A 15,030-nucleotide genomic window follows, 5' to 3' on the forward strand; every position below is an offset into this window, starting at 1 on the left:
AGACTAACTCTAGCCAGCCTCCTGTGCAGCCTGTTAAGTCAGAATATTTCACACTTGGACACCGGATCCAGCAAATGCTCAATGATCACGGAAGAAATACTTAAAGAGAAGCTATTGGCTTTGAAAATACAAATGTTAAACAAAACTGCCCAATAAGACCATTTGCTAATTTTTTTTCTGTTTGGCATTTTAGAAGACAATATTAGACACAGGGCATCATACTGTACTCGATGTCCAGTATCTGTGGTGGCAGTTTCTACAGGACAATTACAGTGAGGCTTTTTCTGTTCACTCATTCATTCATTCACAGACAACTGTTGCACAGCTACTATGTGCTAGTCACCATGCCGTGCCCTGGACAAGCGAAGAAAAGAATAGGTCCTAAGATTCCAGGCTTTCTGTAGGCCAGATGGATTACTACAAACGGGTACCCTGGACATGTATCATTAAGCAGTTACTATTTAAATCCTGCCCGGTTCCAAAAATGTTCTCAAGTTCTCCTTGTACTTAACAGGTCACAGGTTACCTTGGGTAACCTCAGGAAGGCTGCTAAGCATTCTACTCCAGCTAGTCGGTTCTGCAAGGCACAACCTGTCTCAGGATGCAGCTACATTCAAAAGGCAGTGTTTAGGGTAAGTCCCTTCCTGCTCTAATTCCCCAATGTGCGGGGGTTTGTTGAAAGAGCGTTTTCTAAGAAGGAAAAGATTTGGATGAAGGCAGGCGATGAGTAAAACTGAGCTCGAGCTTCAATCAAAACTCTTGGGAGTTTTGGTGACTTGGTGTTAGGGCACGGAAGGATGCTTTGGGTACCTTCCCCATATACAGTGGTGGAAAGAAAAGCTTCCAGAGCAAACCCAGTCAGGGAAAGACGGAAATCCACTGCATGTAGCAACATACTGGAGCCCAGACCTCAGCCAAACTCTAATTTAACAAACTACATTATAAATAACGGGCCAATCTCAGATATAGCTGCTCCCCTAACCCTCAGGCTGCCCCAAAGACTCACTGCCGGGCTCCTTCCTCGACCCTGGACAGCGCCGCTCCCTTCTCGGCCCCACCCACCCAACCCAGGAGGGGTCCCCACAGCCCCACGCCCACCCCCGGAACACCACCCACCGCGGCCCCGCCCCTCCTGGGCCCCACGTGTCGGGCCCCACCCCGGCGCTGGCTGCCCTTTAAACACCCCCACCCTTACACAGTACCCCCCCACTCCACGGCAGCCGGACGGCAGCCGGAGAGGGACAAAACTGATGGCGTACAGCCAGTTTCCTCCGCGGATCTCGTCTGGGGTTGCCCAGCCCGTGGGGCCCTCCACCCTGGGCCACAGTCCCCTGGCGCCCCCCCGAGCCCGCGGCGGCCGGGTAGAGGAGTGTCGCCGCGGCCCAGCTGCGGGGCGGGGCCGGCGGGAGCGCAGGTCTCCGCCGCCGCCACTGCTGCCTCCGCCTGCCGCTCGGGCCGCCCGCTCGCCAGCCTCTGGGTGCGCTGCACGCGGGGGGCAGCCGCGGTGCAGAGGTTCATGCAGCGGCGGCGGCGGCGGCGGCGGCGGCGGCTGCTGCTGCTGCCACCGCGGAGGCAGACAGACCCGGCGCTGCCGCCGCCGCCCTCCCCCGGCTACATGCCGCCGCCGCTGCCGCCTCCTCCTCTCCGGCGAGGGGCGGGGGGCTCCGGCCCGGGGTGGGCACCACTCCTCGCAGTGCCGCTCCCCGCCCTGCCCTCCGCGCTGGCCCTGGAGCCGGCGGGGGCGCCCGCCGCCTCCTAGGAGCGCACGCTCCGCGCGCCCTGCCGCGCCCTGGAGAGAGGGGGCGGGCGTGGGCAGGGGCGGGCGGGCGTCGGGGCAGCGGAGACCCGGCAGGGCGGCGAGAGGAGGGGGCTGCCTCGGAGAATGCCCGGCGCCGGCTCACCACTCCTAGGCACGGGCTGAGCCGGACCTGGAGCGGGCGGCGCGTCGCCATGCCGGTGTGACGGGCGCCCCCGGCTGCCCGCGCGGTCCCCCGCGCTGCCCCACGCCGCGCCGCGCCGGCGCCGGGCGGCAGGATGGGCTGTATCCAAAGCATTACCTGCAAGGCGCGGATCCGGCGCGAGAACATTGTGGTGTACGATGTGTGCGCCACCATCGACCAGTGCCCCACGCGCATCGAGGAGACCTCGCCCATCGTCCTGCGCTACAAGACCCCCTACTTCAAAGCTTCGGCCCGCGTGGTCATGCCCCCCATCCCCCGCCACGAGACCTGGGTGGTGGGCTGGATCCAGGCGTGCAACCAGATGGAGTTCTTCAACACCTACAGCGACCTGGGCATGTAAGCGACCGGCCGCGCGGAGTCGGAGCGGGGTCCCTGGCCCCGGTCTCTTCTGATCCCGACCCTCCTCCCCAGCTCCTTCTTACTGCTCTCCCCATCCTCTTTCTAAACCTTCCTCCCGCCTCCTCTTCCATCTCCCTCCTCCCTACGCTTTTGTTTCAGTGACAGGGCGGGTGTGTGTAGGGAGGCTCCTCGCGAAGGCATTTTCTCGTGGTTTGCTTCTGACTCCCCATGAACGCGAGAACGGTGCGATAAGGAGGGTTCGAGAGACGGAGGTGGGGGTGGCTGGCTAGTGCCCTGGGAGTTTCGGGGCGCCCCCTGTGCTTTGTGGGGATTCCCGGGAAGAGTTTGGGGGGGATCTGTAGAGCGGAGTGGAGTGGAGTGCCGGGGGCGCGTGGGCTGTGCCGCGCGTCCTTTGGAGAAACCCGAGCGGGCTTGGAGGAGAAGGTCCCGGGTGTCCCAGCTGGACTTGGTGGTTCTGCCCTTGTTCCCTCGACTGTTGACTTCGAGCCCTTGTCCCCCGGGCGGGGAAGCCTGGAGGCATTTGCATCCGGAACCGCAAACCCTGGAGAGCCGCTTTTCTGGCTCGGCTCCCTCTGGACGAGTACTGGGGTGGTGGGAACTGGAAGGCACCGGGCGCGTCCCGGTGGAGCAGGGCTGATGGCCTTGTGCGAGCAGCCTCTGGCTGGCGTGGTGCGGTGTGTGTCTTATGCTCAAGGAAAGTATGGGTCTCTTGTCGGTCTAAAGTCTTTATTTACTCCAAAACTTTACTGATTGCGACGCTGGAAGTGGTTCCCCAGCGCCCACCGCCGAATTCTGTTGGCGATCTGGGAGCTCTCCAACTTCTTTCAGCAGCACCGCTCGGTGCGCGCCGGGCTCGGCGGCTGCGGTGGAGACCCGAGATCGCGGCGACTCCTCTGCCGCCAGGGGCCGACAGCCTGCCCCGGAACCGCAGGCTGCTGACAGTCGCGTCCAGGACTTTTTTATTTACTAAATTTGCATGACTCTCTGCCAGCCTCCTTTCAGAAGTAGACTATGGGCAGTTGGCAACTACAATGGCTAAAAGGTTTGGGGCCTGCGTTCTACCTGCTGTTACAGTGTAGGTCTAGAGCACCCTAATTAGCTTGCAGCCTGTAGGGAAACCCTGTTCTGGAAAGGCAGCCTCATTTCATTATCAATCTAAAACTCTAGAGTTCCCAAGGTTCATCTTTTGAATATGGATATAAGGTGGGAGAGTTTCCATTTTAAAAGGTCAAACTCTCTCTTTAACAGCAGTTTGGAGGCTTTTTATTGCACTCTGAGAGCATGTAAGTTAACACTAGTCGTAGGTGCTAAAAGGAATTTTGACAGGTCGCTTTGTTTCTCCCCCCTCCCATCCCCACCCCAGAGAGTTTGAACTGTTCTCTTTAACCATAGAAGCTAAATGCTGGAGAAAGTTCCTTCCTAGGGAAGATGTGTGACAGTCCAGTTTCCTCTGTGCCTCTGCACATAGACTGTTCTTGTCTTTCTGTATGGCAGCTGGATATGAGAAACGGGGGACATACTATTTGGGGTGAATCATGCCACTTAAAAACAGACACACCCTCAAAAGAATGATCATATCTGAACACATGTGTCTCTTAAAAGATTTTTTTTAAGAAACTTATTATTTCCAGCCAAATCAGAGAACGCCCCAGACAGGGCAAGGGCATCCTCCCTTTTGTCCTGTTGGCCTGGCCCTAGTGGCAGTGTGCAGCCTTGCTGGGGGGCTGTAATTGCAGCCTGGGGCCCCTCTGGAGGAGGCTAGGAGGTACTGAGCCTAAACAGCCTTACTTTTCCCAAGACGGCACAGCCAAGGCTCTCTGTTGCCTCACATCTCTTGTAAATTAGTAAGCGGAAGGCAAATAAATCATTCTTTTCATAAAAGAAAATATATCCTACCTCAGGAGAAGCCGAGGTGAGGTATAAACAGACATGGTAGTTGAGCTTCCTTGACTATGAGAGGTTCCCTCGTGGGAACCTGCTTTAATGGGCATGAGTCGGTGCCCGCCCAGAGGGACACATCTTCCCTGACCCTTCCTTGCTGAATTCTTGCCTTTGGGATTTGGGAAAAAAGTTTTGCCTTTAAACTACCACTTTCAGTATTTTAAGATTCTTGGTTTTCCTGTTGTTGATGCCAGGGAGCAAAAATAGTCCCCAAGGAATCACAAAGCATATTATTTTAGAAATGGGTCAAGGGTCTACCTGCCTCTTCATGGCTGCAATAATTGCTATGTGTCTGAGGCCACTTTGGAGCCAAGATCTGATTGAACCAATTTCCACAACATGCTTCTGCCCTGAAAACTTCGTCAGTGTAAACTTTTTGATGGAAACTCATATTGCATGAAAGTCACTGAAGTCTATTAGTTATTATGTCCACTTTAGCCAGTACCTTGAGTGGAAAAAACACTGCAGGCTGAATTTTCACCCCTGTGCAATGCTCTTGTTACATGAAGCGTGACACGATGAGAGAGTGTAAGTTAGAAAGCTACCTTTTCAACATTTAAAAGGGACTATGCCAGAGGAAACGCGCAACTTAAAATGCCAAGAAACTTCTATCTGTAGGTTTAAAAGAAAACATGAGCTTTTGTGGTTTAAATTCGCAACATTTCCAAAACAGAGTAGGCTTCTACAGGAGCATTTGAAATAGTTGATGGTCAGGATGGCCGGAGCTTAATTTGAACTTGAACTCAAATGACTTGGAACTTCTTCCAGTGATTCTACAGGAAGCAGGCTGTGAACGCTTGTGGCACCCACTTATTTCTCATTTGGCCCTGATGAGCCCTGGTCATGCAGCCCTGCTGAGACCACTGCAAGGCTTCATCCTTCAGGGAGAAAGGGCTACTGTATTTTCTCAATCAACCCATCAATAAACAAACATTTACCAAGCGCCTCTGATGTCCCAGCGCCAGCAAAGAAAACGAAGGAATAAGCACGCAGCGTCACTGATCCTCAGTGTAGGAGGTAGGGGCACACGCAGAAAAAGCCAGTGCTCCCAAGCAGTGTAGGAGAAAGGCCAGAGAGAGGGGCAGGGGACCAGGCCGGGTTTTCTAGATGTGTAAGGACCCAAGCTGAATGTGAGAGGTGGATAAGATTCAGTGAGGCAAGGAGGAGGGACTAGTTAGTTCTAAAGGGGAAAAACAAAGGTATGGAGGTAGGGAAATACAAGGTGTCTTAAGGGGGCATGCGTAGGTAGTAGGGGAGCTTTCAAGGGGAAGAACAGCGGGAGATGAGGTCGGAAAGGGTCTGCTGGGGAAGGCCTAGGACAATATGATCTGGAAAAGAGAAGGTTCAGGTCAGGTCTTCTTCACCAGAAGAGCATAAGGAGGCTCTTCATACCTTCTCCATGCCTCTTGGGCATACAGGAGCTTCTCAGTAGAGGCATGAGACCTTTATGATGGAACAGTTTCTTTTTTTAACTTATTTTATTGAAGTCTAGTTGATTTACAATGTTGTGTTAATTTCTGCTGTACAGCAAAGTGATTCAGTTATACATATGTATGCATTCTTTTTCATATTCTTTCCTATTATGGTTTATCACAGGATATTGAATAGAGTTCCCTGTGCTATACAGTCAGACTGTTGTTTATCCATTCTATATGTAATACTTTGCATCTGCTAATCTCAGACTCCCAGTCCATCCCTCCCCTGCCCCATGATGGAGCAGTTTTGCACGCTAGAGTACAATACCCGAGAACAAAGAGTGGGCTTCACGTGCCAAGGATGAAGGTGAAACTCAGGTCAAGGGGAGAGCCGGCAATGGCTGGCTGGAGGCCCTTCCCACTCCCTTTGAGCCCATGTGCGTTATCTTCTAGAGCCGTAGGAAAGTCTCTGGTCAGCTTAGGGCTGATGGTGTGGGATTTGGAGAACCTTGTCCTGGGTGAAGCTTGAGGAGGTCAGAGCTTACTCCTCTCAGGAGACAGCTCCTGCCTGCGTCTCTACTCCTCCTTCAGAGCCGACACTGTTGAGGCTTCGACTATACCCACCCACCTCTGTTGACTGTTCAGTTCAATCCAAGCTGGTTTCTATCTGCTCCAAATTTGTTCTTGCTCAGTTCGTCTGGGCTTTTCCATGTTGCCAGATCCAGCAGGCACTTTGAGACGCACCCACCTTTTCATCAATATTCCACATAGTTGACAGCTTCCTGTGTCTTGACTCCTTCCGTCATTTAGCTTTCATGCTGTCTTTCTGGCTGTTCCTCTATCTGACCTCCTAGTACAGTTCATCAGGACATTTCTCATTCCATACTGGGTGGATGGTAATTTCATCTATCCCAATAGCAGCAGATGGTCTCTGTGATACACAGTCACCTGCAGTGTAGGTGTGTGTGCCTACATACAATTCCTGCTCGGCTGTCTGAAAGACATCTTGAACTTAATGTATCCAAACCTGCACTCTTGATCTCTGCTGTAGCTCCCACCCAAAAGCTGCGCCTCCACCGTTCTTTCCCATCTTAATAAATAACACCTCCAGTCCCTGGATTGCTCCACTGAAAATCTGGGTGTCACTCTGGATCCTTCCCCAGACATCCAGTCCATCATCAAATCCTGCTGATCCCATCTCAGGATAGCCCTCATCCAGCCACCACATCCACCTCTTCCATCTTAGCACATGTCCCCATCACCTATCATTTGCTCCGACGGAGGATTTCTGACCAAACCTGCCACCTCCGTTCTTGCCCTCCCTCTAGTCTATCCCCCATACGATAGCCAGAGTGATACTTTAAAAACATAAATGCTGTCGCTTTCCTGCTTAAACCCTTTAATGACTTTCCATTGCAATCAAGATAAAACTTGAAAATCTCTTCCCACTCTTTGGATTTCTGTTCTTAAGCCCCATCAGCCTTTTTGCCATTTCTCCAAAGGAGCCAGCTCCAGCCCAGTTCAGAACTTTTCCATGTGCTGCTCTCTGTCTGAAGGGCTCTTCTCTCCCACCCTTGTCTAGCAAATGCCTGCTCCCCATTCAGGTCTCAAGTGTTACCTGCTCAGAGAGGCAACCCTGAGTTCGTAGTTTAAATTAGGGTTCTCCTATTCTCTTGAGGAATACACTATTCTTTCAGTTGTTACAGTTAGTAAGCAAGTAATTATATGTTTATTTAACATCTGACTTATCTACAAGAATATAAGCCCCATTGAAGCAGGTATTATATCCATTTTATTCTCTGTGAACAGTGCTTGACCCATAGCAGATGTTCCATAAACATTTGCTAAAAATAAATAAAGGATCGCTTCTCGGCCTTTTGGCTAAGATCAAGTGTAAAATAAATAAAGGAGCCATTTTTTTGACCTCACATAGTCTGTGTACTCTTCAACAAATCATGCCTCTGCAGAATTAGCTTTTCATAGAAAACCTGTGGCAACCCCACAAAGCTGTCCAACTCTTGACATTCCAGCAGTCACTTAGCACATACAGTTGAACTCCACTGTGCTTCTGTGTCATTTTGACCTGTCCCACCAGATCCGCTACTCCTCAGCCCAGGGCTCGTGTCTGTCACTTCTGTCGGCCTGAGGTGTTCTGAACACCACGAGTGAGGTTCAGCAAACACTGAAGCCTCACTGTCACGTCACCTACTACAAAGTGGCATTCACTGTCTGCCCAAGGAGATGGGACATAGAAACCTCGTCGTAGCACAGTTCCACCTGCAGCATTAACTCGCGGCCTGAACCCCAGGACTTCTGGAGGTGATGGCCCTAGCAATCACTTAAACACCTTGCCTGGTAGGGTCATTGCCCCCAAAGTGAACACCTCCCGCCTTGTTCACGGCCGCATGTGCGGAGCGGCTGTGAGTGTGGCTGTCACCAGTCCTAGAGATGCCTCCTCCGGGCATTTTGCTCTTGAGGGCCAGCTCGGCTCATCTGTCCAGGGAGCCTGATGAGTCTCCAGGTGCATTGTCCTAGCAGGTCCAATGCGCCTCAGCACAGGGCTCACATCTGTTACTTCCTCCGTCTCCCTGCGGAGACTTGCATCAACACCCATCCCCCATTCCCATTACACCCCCCAGTCAGGGGCCTCGTGATCTGGAAGTAGCGAGAGCTGCTTCTTATCAGAAACGATGGGGACCCTCAGTCCCAGAGCATCAGATGGGAAAGCAGGATCCAATTCCGTTATTAAAGTACTGAGTGCCCTTGAAGGGGAGGCGGCCTGACCCTTTGCCTCTAATCTTCTCCATCTCCGCAAAAGAGGAGCAGCAGAGGATTAGCTGGTCTTATCAGGAAGCATTAAGCTCTCTGGAAATAAAGCACAACTCTGGAGCCGGAAGGGAGGTGTAGGAGGAACAGGGGAGGAAACACATGATTCAGAAAAGAGAAGGGGAGAAATAAATGGGAGTTAACAACGAGTTGTGGCTTGTGTAGACTGGGATGCTGAAATACAGCTGCACGGGATGGAGAAAGCAGGGACGGGTGAGCTGGGAGGTGTTGGACCGCAGGATGTCAGCGACCTTCCACATGACAGCAGAGGCGAATGCTGTTTGCGGGGTTAGGTCTGCAGATGCTTCGTGTTCCAGGTTAAAGAAGGCTGGCGATTGCGTAAGGAGATGCAGAATCTGGTATAAGATGCAAGATCCCGAAATCCCCTTTCCCTCTGATTTGTGTAGCGCTCTGATCTCTGACCCTCCCTATTAATGACCCTGGGAGCTAGAAGCTACTATTACACCTGATGAGGAAACTAAGGCTCGGGGTGGGGGTGGGGGGTCAGATGAGAGCATACGTCTAGTAAGTGGCTGAGCTGAATCTTTGTGAGAGTGTGGACCAGGTCCATGCACTGCCGAGAAGCTCATTCCCTGGGAGCAGGGGGAGGCCTTCTCAGCTCTCAGGGACCCCAAGCTGGCCAGTCTGGACTGCAGGTTTTAGCCCCGTGCTGTCTTCTCCAGAATCTTCCCCGGGGATCACATGTCAGCTCAGATGGACAGCCCTGGACCCCAGCAGACAGTCACCCAGACCACTCAGTTACTGGACTTGGGAGTCTGTTCATCCCTCAAACTCTCCAGACAATTGCTGTTTGGACAGATGATTAGGAAGAAAAAGAGGACCCCCTTCCGGTGGTGGGAAGGACCCCTGGCTCTACCATCAGCTCATGGGATATTCCGTTGGCTCCCAGGAATTCTTATACTATTATTCCTTCTCCAAGACCCCCTCAGGCCAGTGTGTTAGCTGTGTGGACCCTGCTCCCTCGGTGGCCCTGATACAAGCCGGTTGGAACCGTTCACTGTGCCAGTTGAAGGTATAGCAGCTGGCTCCCCAGCACAGGGATTCGAGTCAGAGAACCTGGGTTCGATTTTCAGCCGTGTGACCTTTGGCAGGTTTCTTAACAATCCAGTGTCTAGTTTCTATGCACATAAATCGACAATGAAAAGATCTGTCTTGCCTCCTTGGCCTGGGGTCAGGAATCAAGTGAGATGAAAAGTGTGAAAGAGCTCTCCAAACTGTAGTGTATGGTGCACATGTTGCTTTTTTATTATTATAGAGTGTGGCTGTTATTATTAATAGAGGGTGACTCTGGATCAGCCTCAAGGAACAGGGAGGTTGTGGCCCTGGGGCTTCCCCTGGCAGAGAGAAGCATTCACAGTCTGGAGAGGGGTCCCTCATGCATCAGCCACTGCTCTCCCACAGCCCCACTCAGAGCCAGAGGGGAGGAGAGAGACTCATTTTGTAAACCCTTCAGAGCCAGGGCTGTTTTCCATTCCTACTCAGTGGAGGGTGGTAGCTACTACCTCTTGTCCCACCCAGAGGTCACCCTCCCAGATCTGCCCCGAGCTGTGGGCTCTGAGCAGCATGCAGGACCCTGGTCACTCCCAGTCCCTGGTGCACTGCCTGCAACTCAGCCATGTCCACATGGGGACTGCCTGCCCCGCCCCCAGGTCCTCCTGAGGTGTATCAGTCAGGCCCCAGATGAGAAGCCAGGGACTCGGGGCTGGGGTGGTACTAGAGCATGTAAGCCATGCTGTCCAGGCTCAGGAAGGTCTGCAGTTTCCAGCCTGGGTGTACGATGAGACCCACACGTGAAATAATTTGTGTCCGAAACGATTTCTAATATATTCTTTCCAGTATATCTTTAGTATATCTTTCACATATACTTCCATGATTTTGTTTCCTTATAAGAAGAAACCATGAAGAAAGAAACCCTTTATAAGGGGACCTCACATAATCCCAAAACAATCATGAAACCTATTTAGGGTAAACATTTTTCCCATTTTAGATAAGCAAGCTGATTAGATAAGTAATGTGCTCAAGGTCACTTGAGGTCACGCGGGCAGGCGCTGGTAGAATCAGGGCTCCCAGCTTCTGCCCTAGTGCCCTCCCGAGCCAAGTGCATGGTCAGCGCCCACCCGGGAAAGGAGGTGGGGATGCGAGAGGGCATCCTCAGAGAGCCACGTGCTCAGAGCCATTGAGCACCCCAGGGTCAGTCGGCACATGGGCACGTTGGGGGGCATCATTTATGGCCTCTGAAGACAAGAGAAGGTAGATAGAAACATCTAAATATGTTCAACAGAAGCAAAGAGAAATTTTCAGCGTGTCTGATTAAGACAAAATAAATAAGGCCATGTGCCACGTGATGGTACCTTGGTGGCTGGCTCCCTCTCTTGAGACCTGACCTTTCCAAGCTGGTGTGTGGGCTGTGTCAGGCCGGGGTGCTCAGAGGCTGTCAGAGGTCTGGCTAATGGGAAGCAATAAATCAGCACCCTCAGTCAGCAAGCTCTGCAGCATCCTGAGGGGGCATGCAGGCCACGGAGGTCATGGCTTGAGGGCATGAGTGGTGACAGGGACAGCCTTTGGCAAGCCTGGGAACTGCCAGAAACAGACAAATGAGATGTTCCTTGGCCCTAGGCATGGGCGGGAGGAAGGGTTCAGGAGCTGGTGTGTGTGGGGAAGGAGAGGCTTGAAAGGGAACAGGATGTGGCCTTCTCATTCTTCCCCCTCCCAAGAGCCACGAGCTGAGCCTCCATTCCAAACTGGCAGCCTCCACGGCTAAGCGTGGGGAATTCGCTTCGAGATCAGGTTTTAAGCGACTCAAATATTTGAGACTCCGTTTCAAACTTCCATAAATAGACTTCACCTTGTTTAAGGAAGGAGAAGAGATTTGTGCCAAAAAACTAAACCCAAACTCCTGTTGAAGATTTCTTCTTGGCCTTCAGAGCCAGGGAGTCTGTCTTGCTGGTACATGTGTACACTTTAAGGAGTGGGCAGATATCTGCTTATTGTCTGTCTCCCCACGAGGCCATGAACAACATACTCAACTTAATGATGGTCAACTTAATGTTGAACACTTATCCAGTGCTAAATGCTTCGTATGCACTGTCTAAGAGACAGGTGCCATGCTTTCCCCATATTAGAGATGATGAAATAGAGGCCCAGAGAGGGTAGGTAACTTGCCCAGCATTACCCAGCTCATAAGTGACAGAGCCAGGATCAGAAACCAGAATTCCAGTGATTCCTTACGATGTTTCACTGCCACATTAAGAACGAATGATTGCACGATAGAGTGAATGAATGAGCAAATGGATGAGCAGGGAGCATTCAGGATATTTCCTGAGTGCTTGCTTTTGTCCTTGCTGTGGGGACCTGGGGAACAAAGGGTTGAAATCACTTTGGAAACAACCAGCCTCCTCACCTCCCAGCTGGTTTGCTCAGCTGGTCAGGGCATGTTAATGAGATCGGGGTCTCGGGGTCAGACCCAGGAGGCCATCCCAGCACCCAGGTCAGCACTCTGCCCTTCCAGCTGCCTTGCACATGACCGCTTCCAGCTCCCAGTCATAGCAGAGTCTAGATTACAGGGCAGAGAAACAGCCGGGAAAATCCCAGTGGTGGGTCAACAGAGTCCTCCTTGACTTGGGGGTGTCAGGGCCCTGTGGGCAATCGTCTGGCCCAGCTGCTCAGTTTACAGATGGGGACACTGACGCCCAGAGAGGACACTGAACTCCAGCGAGGGAGTGCTGGAACTGGGCCTCAGACCCAGGTCCCTCCGACTTCACAGCCAACGTTCTTCACCACCAGGCCACACCAGACCTGAGGGGCAGCAGGTTGCTCACTCTGTGGGTCAAGGCTGGGGGCACCCCTGGTCTGTAAAGCAGTCATCAGGGGTCACCACCACCTGTTTTTCCACACACCCTCCGCCCCCCGTTTGCTGAGGGGCCGAGTCTGTGGGCAGAGATGGCCACGGGCCCAAGGGAGGAAGAAACACAGCCCTGGGCTGCACAGAGAGGAACTCAGATGGGCCCAGGGGATGTCTACACAGTTGCCAGGAGCAGAGAAACCAGCCTTTTCCCAGTGTCCATAGGCGGTGATTAGCAAGCCAGAAAACAGAGGGGCTCCCCAGAGACGCCCATCACAGACGGCAGGAAATGGGAGGGCTTGGCAGCCCAGGGGAGGAGGGGTGTATGGAAAAATTGGAAACTGAGATTCAGCGCGGATGCCCAACAACCCAGAAACCCTTTTCTCCACCCCTCAACACCACCACCCCCACCCAGGCCAGGTGCTAATGCCATCCCTGGGCCCCTGGGCCCTGCCCACAGACAGGCAGGATAGCTCCATGGCCCCTGGCAGCTCCAGAAGAAACGGGATCCAAGTGGTATCAGAGATGACAGATTGTGAGGGGGCCAGGGCCCTCCCCTGACAGCAGGGCTCAGCTGGGCGGCCCCTGTGGAGCAGAGCAGATGGGGGAGTCTGAGAGGGAGATCCTAGCAGCCTGGAGACTCTGTTTCTGTTGTGGCTTTTAGTTGGGTTTTCTCCGTTTTCTTCCCCCCCTTTTATTTTTTGTGAACTCGATACATTTTAGCACAGGGGCATGAGCCAATTGTCCTGCGTCTGCTTACTCTAAAGGAGGTGGGAGGTGGGGAAGGGCAGGAGCCAGCGGGTCGGGGCTACAATACAATCTGCTTTGCCCTTGTTGGGATCTGAAGGGGCCGAGTTTGTGCCTCCGAGCAGCCTGTCACCTCTGCCTGTCTGGCTGAACCCAGGATCTTTGCACCACTCCAGACTGCCTTTCACGAGGAAGACTCCGGAAATCCAGTGCGATGTCAGGGCGTCTGCCTTCCCCATACACGGTCCCATTCCAGCTTTGGCCCTCCCTCTCAAAACTTGCACTTGGGACCTACCCCTGGCCCTCCCTGGAGGCCTCCCTGGAGGAGGAGGCACCTTTAGGTCTCCTGGCCTCCTTGGGACTCTCCCCATTGTCCCACCAACCTGGCTTGACCTTGTCAAGTCCTGTAACTCTCAGGGCTCCCTGTACCTGTCTGATCAGCCCTGCTACCTGATTTTCCAGTATTTGAAGTATATGAAGTCTATTTTTCAGTATATGAAGGCTCTGCCTGCCTTCGTCCCTGTCCACCACTTGTGCTGTCTCTGTGTCCATCTCAGTGTCTCCCTGCTTGCTCTCTGACCCTCTGGTTTCCCTGCTCGGGCCAGGCACTCTTCAAGCTGCTGGGCCTCAGCTGGACGCCTGCCCCCAGGCCCCCTGTCCTCCTGGGTCCTCCCTGTTGGGCTTACCCTCTCCCTCTGAGGGAGGAGACACAAATGCAGAGGGGGCTGCCGCCGGGTGAGTCCATGAGATCCTCTGTCCTCCTTGGACCTTCTGAGACTGCACTGGGCTTCCACTCTCATCTCACGAGTGGGGATGATCTTTATGAGGAAAATTTCTTGTGACTTAAAGGGGCAACTAAACTAAGTTTAGTTAGTTTAAATGGTTCCCCTAAGGTTACCATCTCCAGGCGGGTGGCCAAGCTGAGTGGCCCCAGCTGAGAGGCTTCTGAGACGCAAGGGAGGGTAGGAGCTGGGAATGCCAAATCGGCCCCTCTGTGGTCGAGGCAGGCATCCTCCTGCGCTGGCCAGTGCCGGCTCCTCTCAAATGTCTCTGGACAGCTTGTCTTTTCAGGACCTGAATCCCACAGGGAATCCAGACCAGCTGGGTACCGGTGGGGTTGCTTAGTCACCGTTGAAAAGACTTTCAGAGATGGACCTGTTGCATACTGATACCGAGAGTTGGACCTAGAGAAAGGCTGACGGAAAGGGGTCACGGTGCAGATGTAGCGCTGAGGGCCCGTTTCTCCCTCCGTAACCACCAGGCCTCAGCCCCGAATGGAAGGGGGGAATTTGTCCACATGAGGAGAGGTGCATTTGCTGACATGAGAAAGTTTTCATGGAAACCCTGTCTGTTGACCTTAGGATCTGTGCACCGTTACTTTTTTATGAAGCGGCCAATGTCTTTCGCCAAATGGATGAATAGTGGCGTGGGTCCAGCACTGAAGCCGAGACACTCGGGCACAGCCCCCATGGTGGACTGTTTGCGACCACTTAGAGTTTAAGACGGTTTCCTCTCCACTCACATGGGGCCACAGTTTCTGCAGTTTGTATCAATGTCTTCAGACTCAGGATTGAGGAGTCATAGGCCAGGTACCCGACAATTGGACAAGCAACCACCATTGAGCCCAGAAGAGTAGGGATGCTTCTAGGTCAGAACACAGGCATGTTTAGATGGTTATTCTAAGAAGGAAATCCCCTACTTGGATGCCGAGAAGGTTTTTTTCCAAGATTTCCCCTCAGCATCTGGTGCTTCCTGGAATGTCTGGGCACCAGGATTGGGATCTAGAATTGCACGCTAGTGTTGATGACTTTCCACGAAAAGGAAAAGCATCTTGGAGTGTTGTCATGCCATTTTGAAAGAACAAAGGCATTGAAAAAGTATTCTCTTAGAAACACCTCTGGTTAAATGGAAGCAGAGT

The 15,030-nt window shown here is 52.9% G+C and overlaps 1 protein-coding gene across 1 annotated transcript in view; it reads left to right on the top strand.

Moving 5' to 3' along the window:
* Positions 1 to 1,958: 1,958 nt before the first annotated feature.
* The window catches only part of FAM78B (family with sequence similarity 78 member B), a gene marked incomplete at its 3' end in the record, with an annotated part of 91,485 nt that continues 78,413 nt past the window's right edge, over positions 1,959 to 15,030 (top strand). Inside the window, exon 1 of the mRNA XM_082860962.1 lies at positions 1,959 to 2,297. Coding sequence (XP_082717088.1) covers positions 2,035 to 2,297 — 263 coding nt within the window. The 5' untranslated portion in view covers positions 1,959 to 2,034. The remainder of the gene's footprint in view (positions 2,298 to 15,030) is intronic.

This window comes from Leucopleurus acutus (assembly GCF_964270905.1).
Source record: "Leucopleurus acutus genome assembly, chromosome: 2".
Classification (NCBI taxonomy): Eukaryota; Metazoa; Chordata; class Mammalia; order Artiodactyla; family Delphinidae; genus Leucopleurus; species Leucopleurus acutus.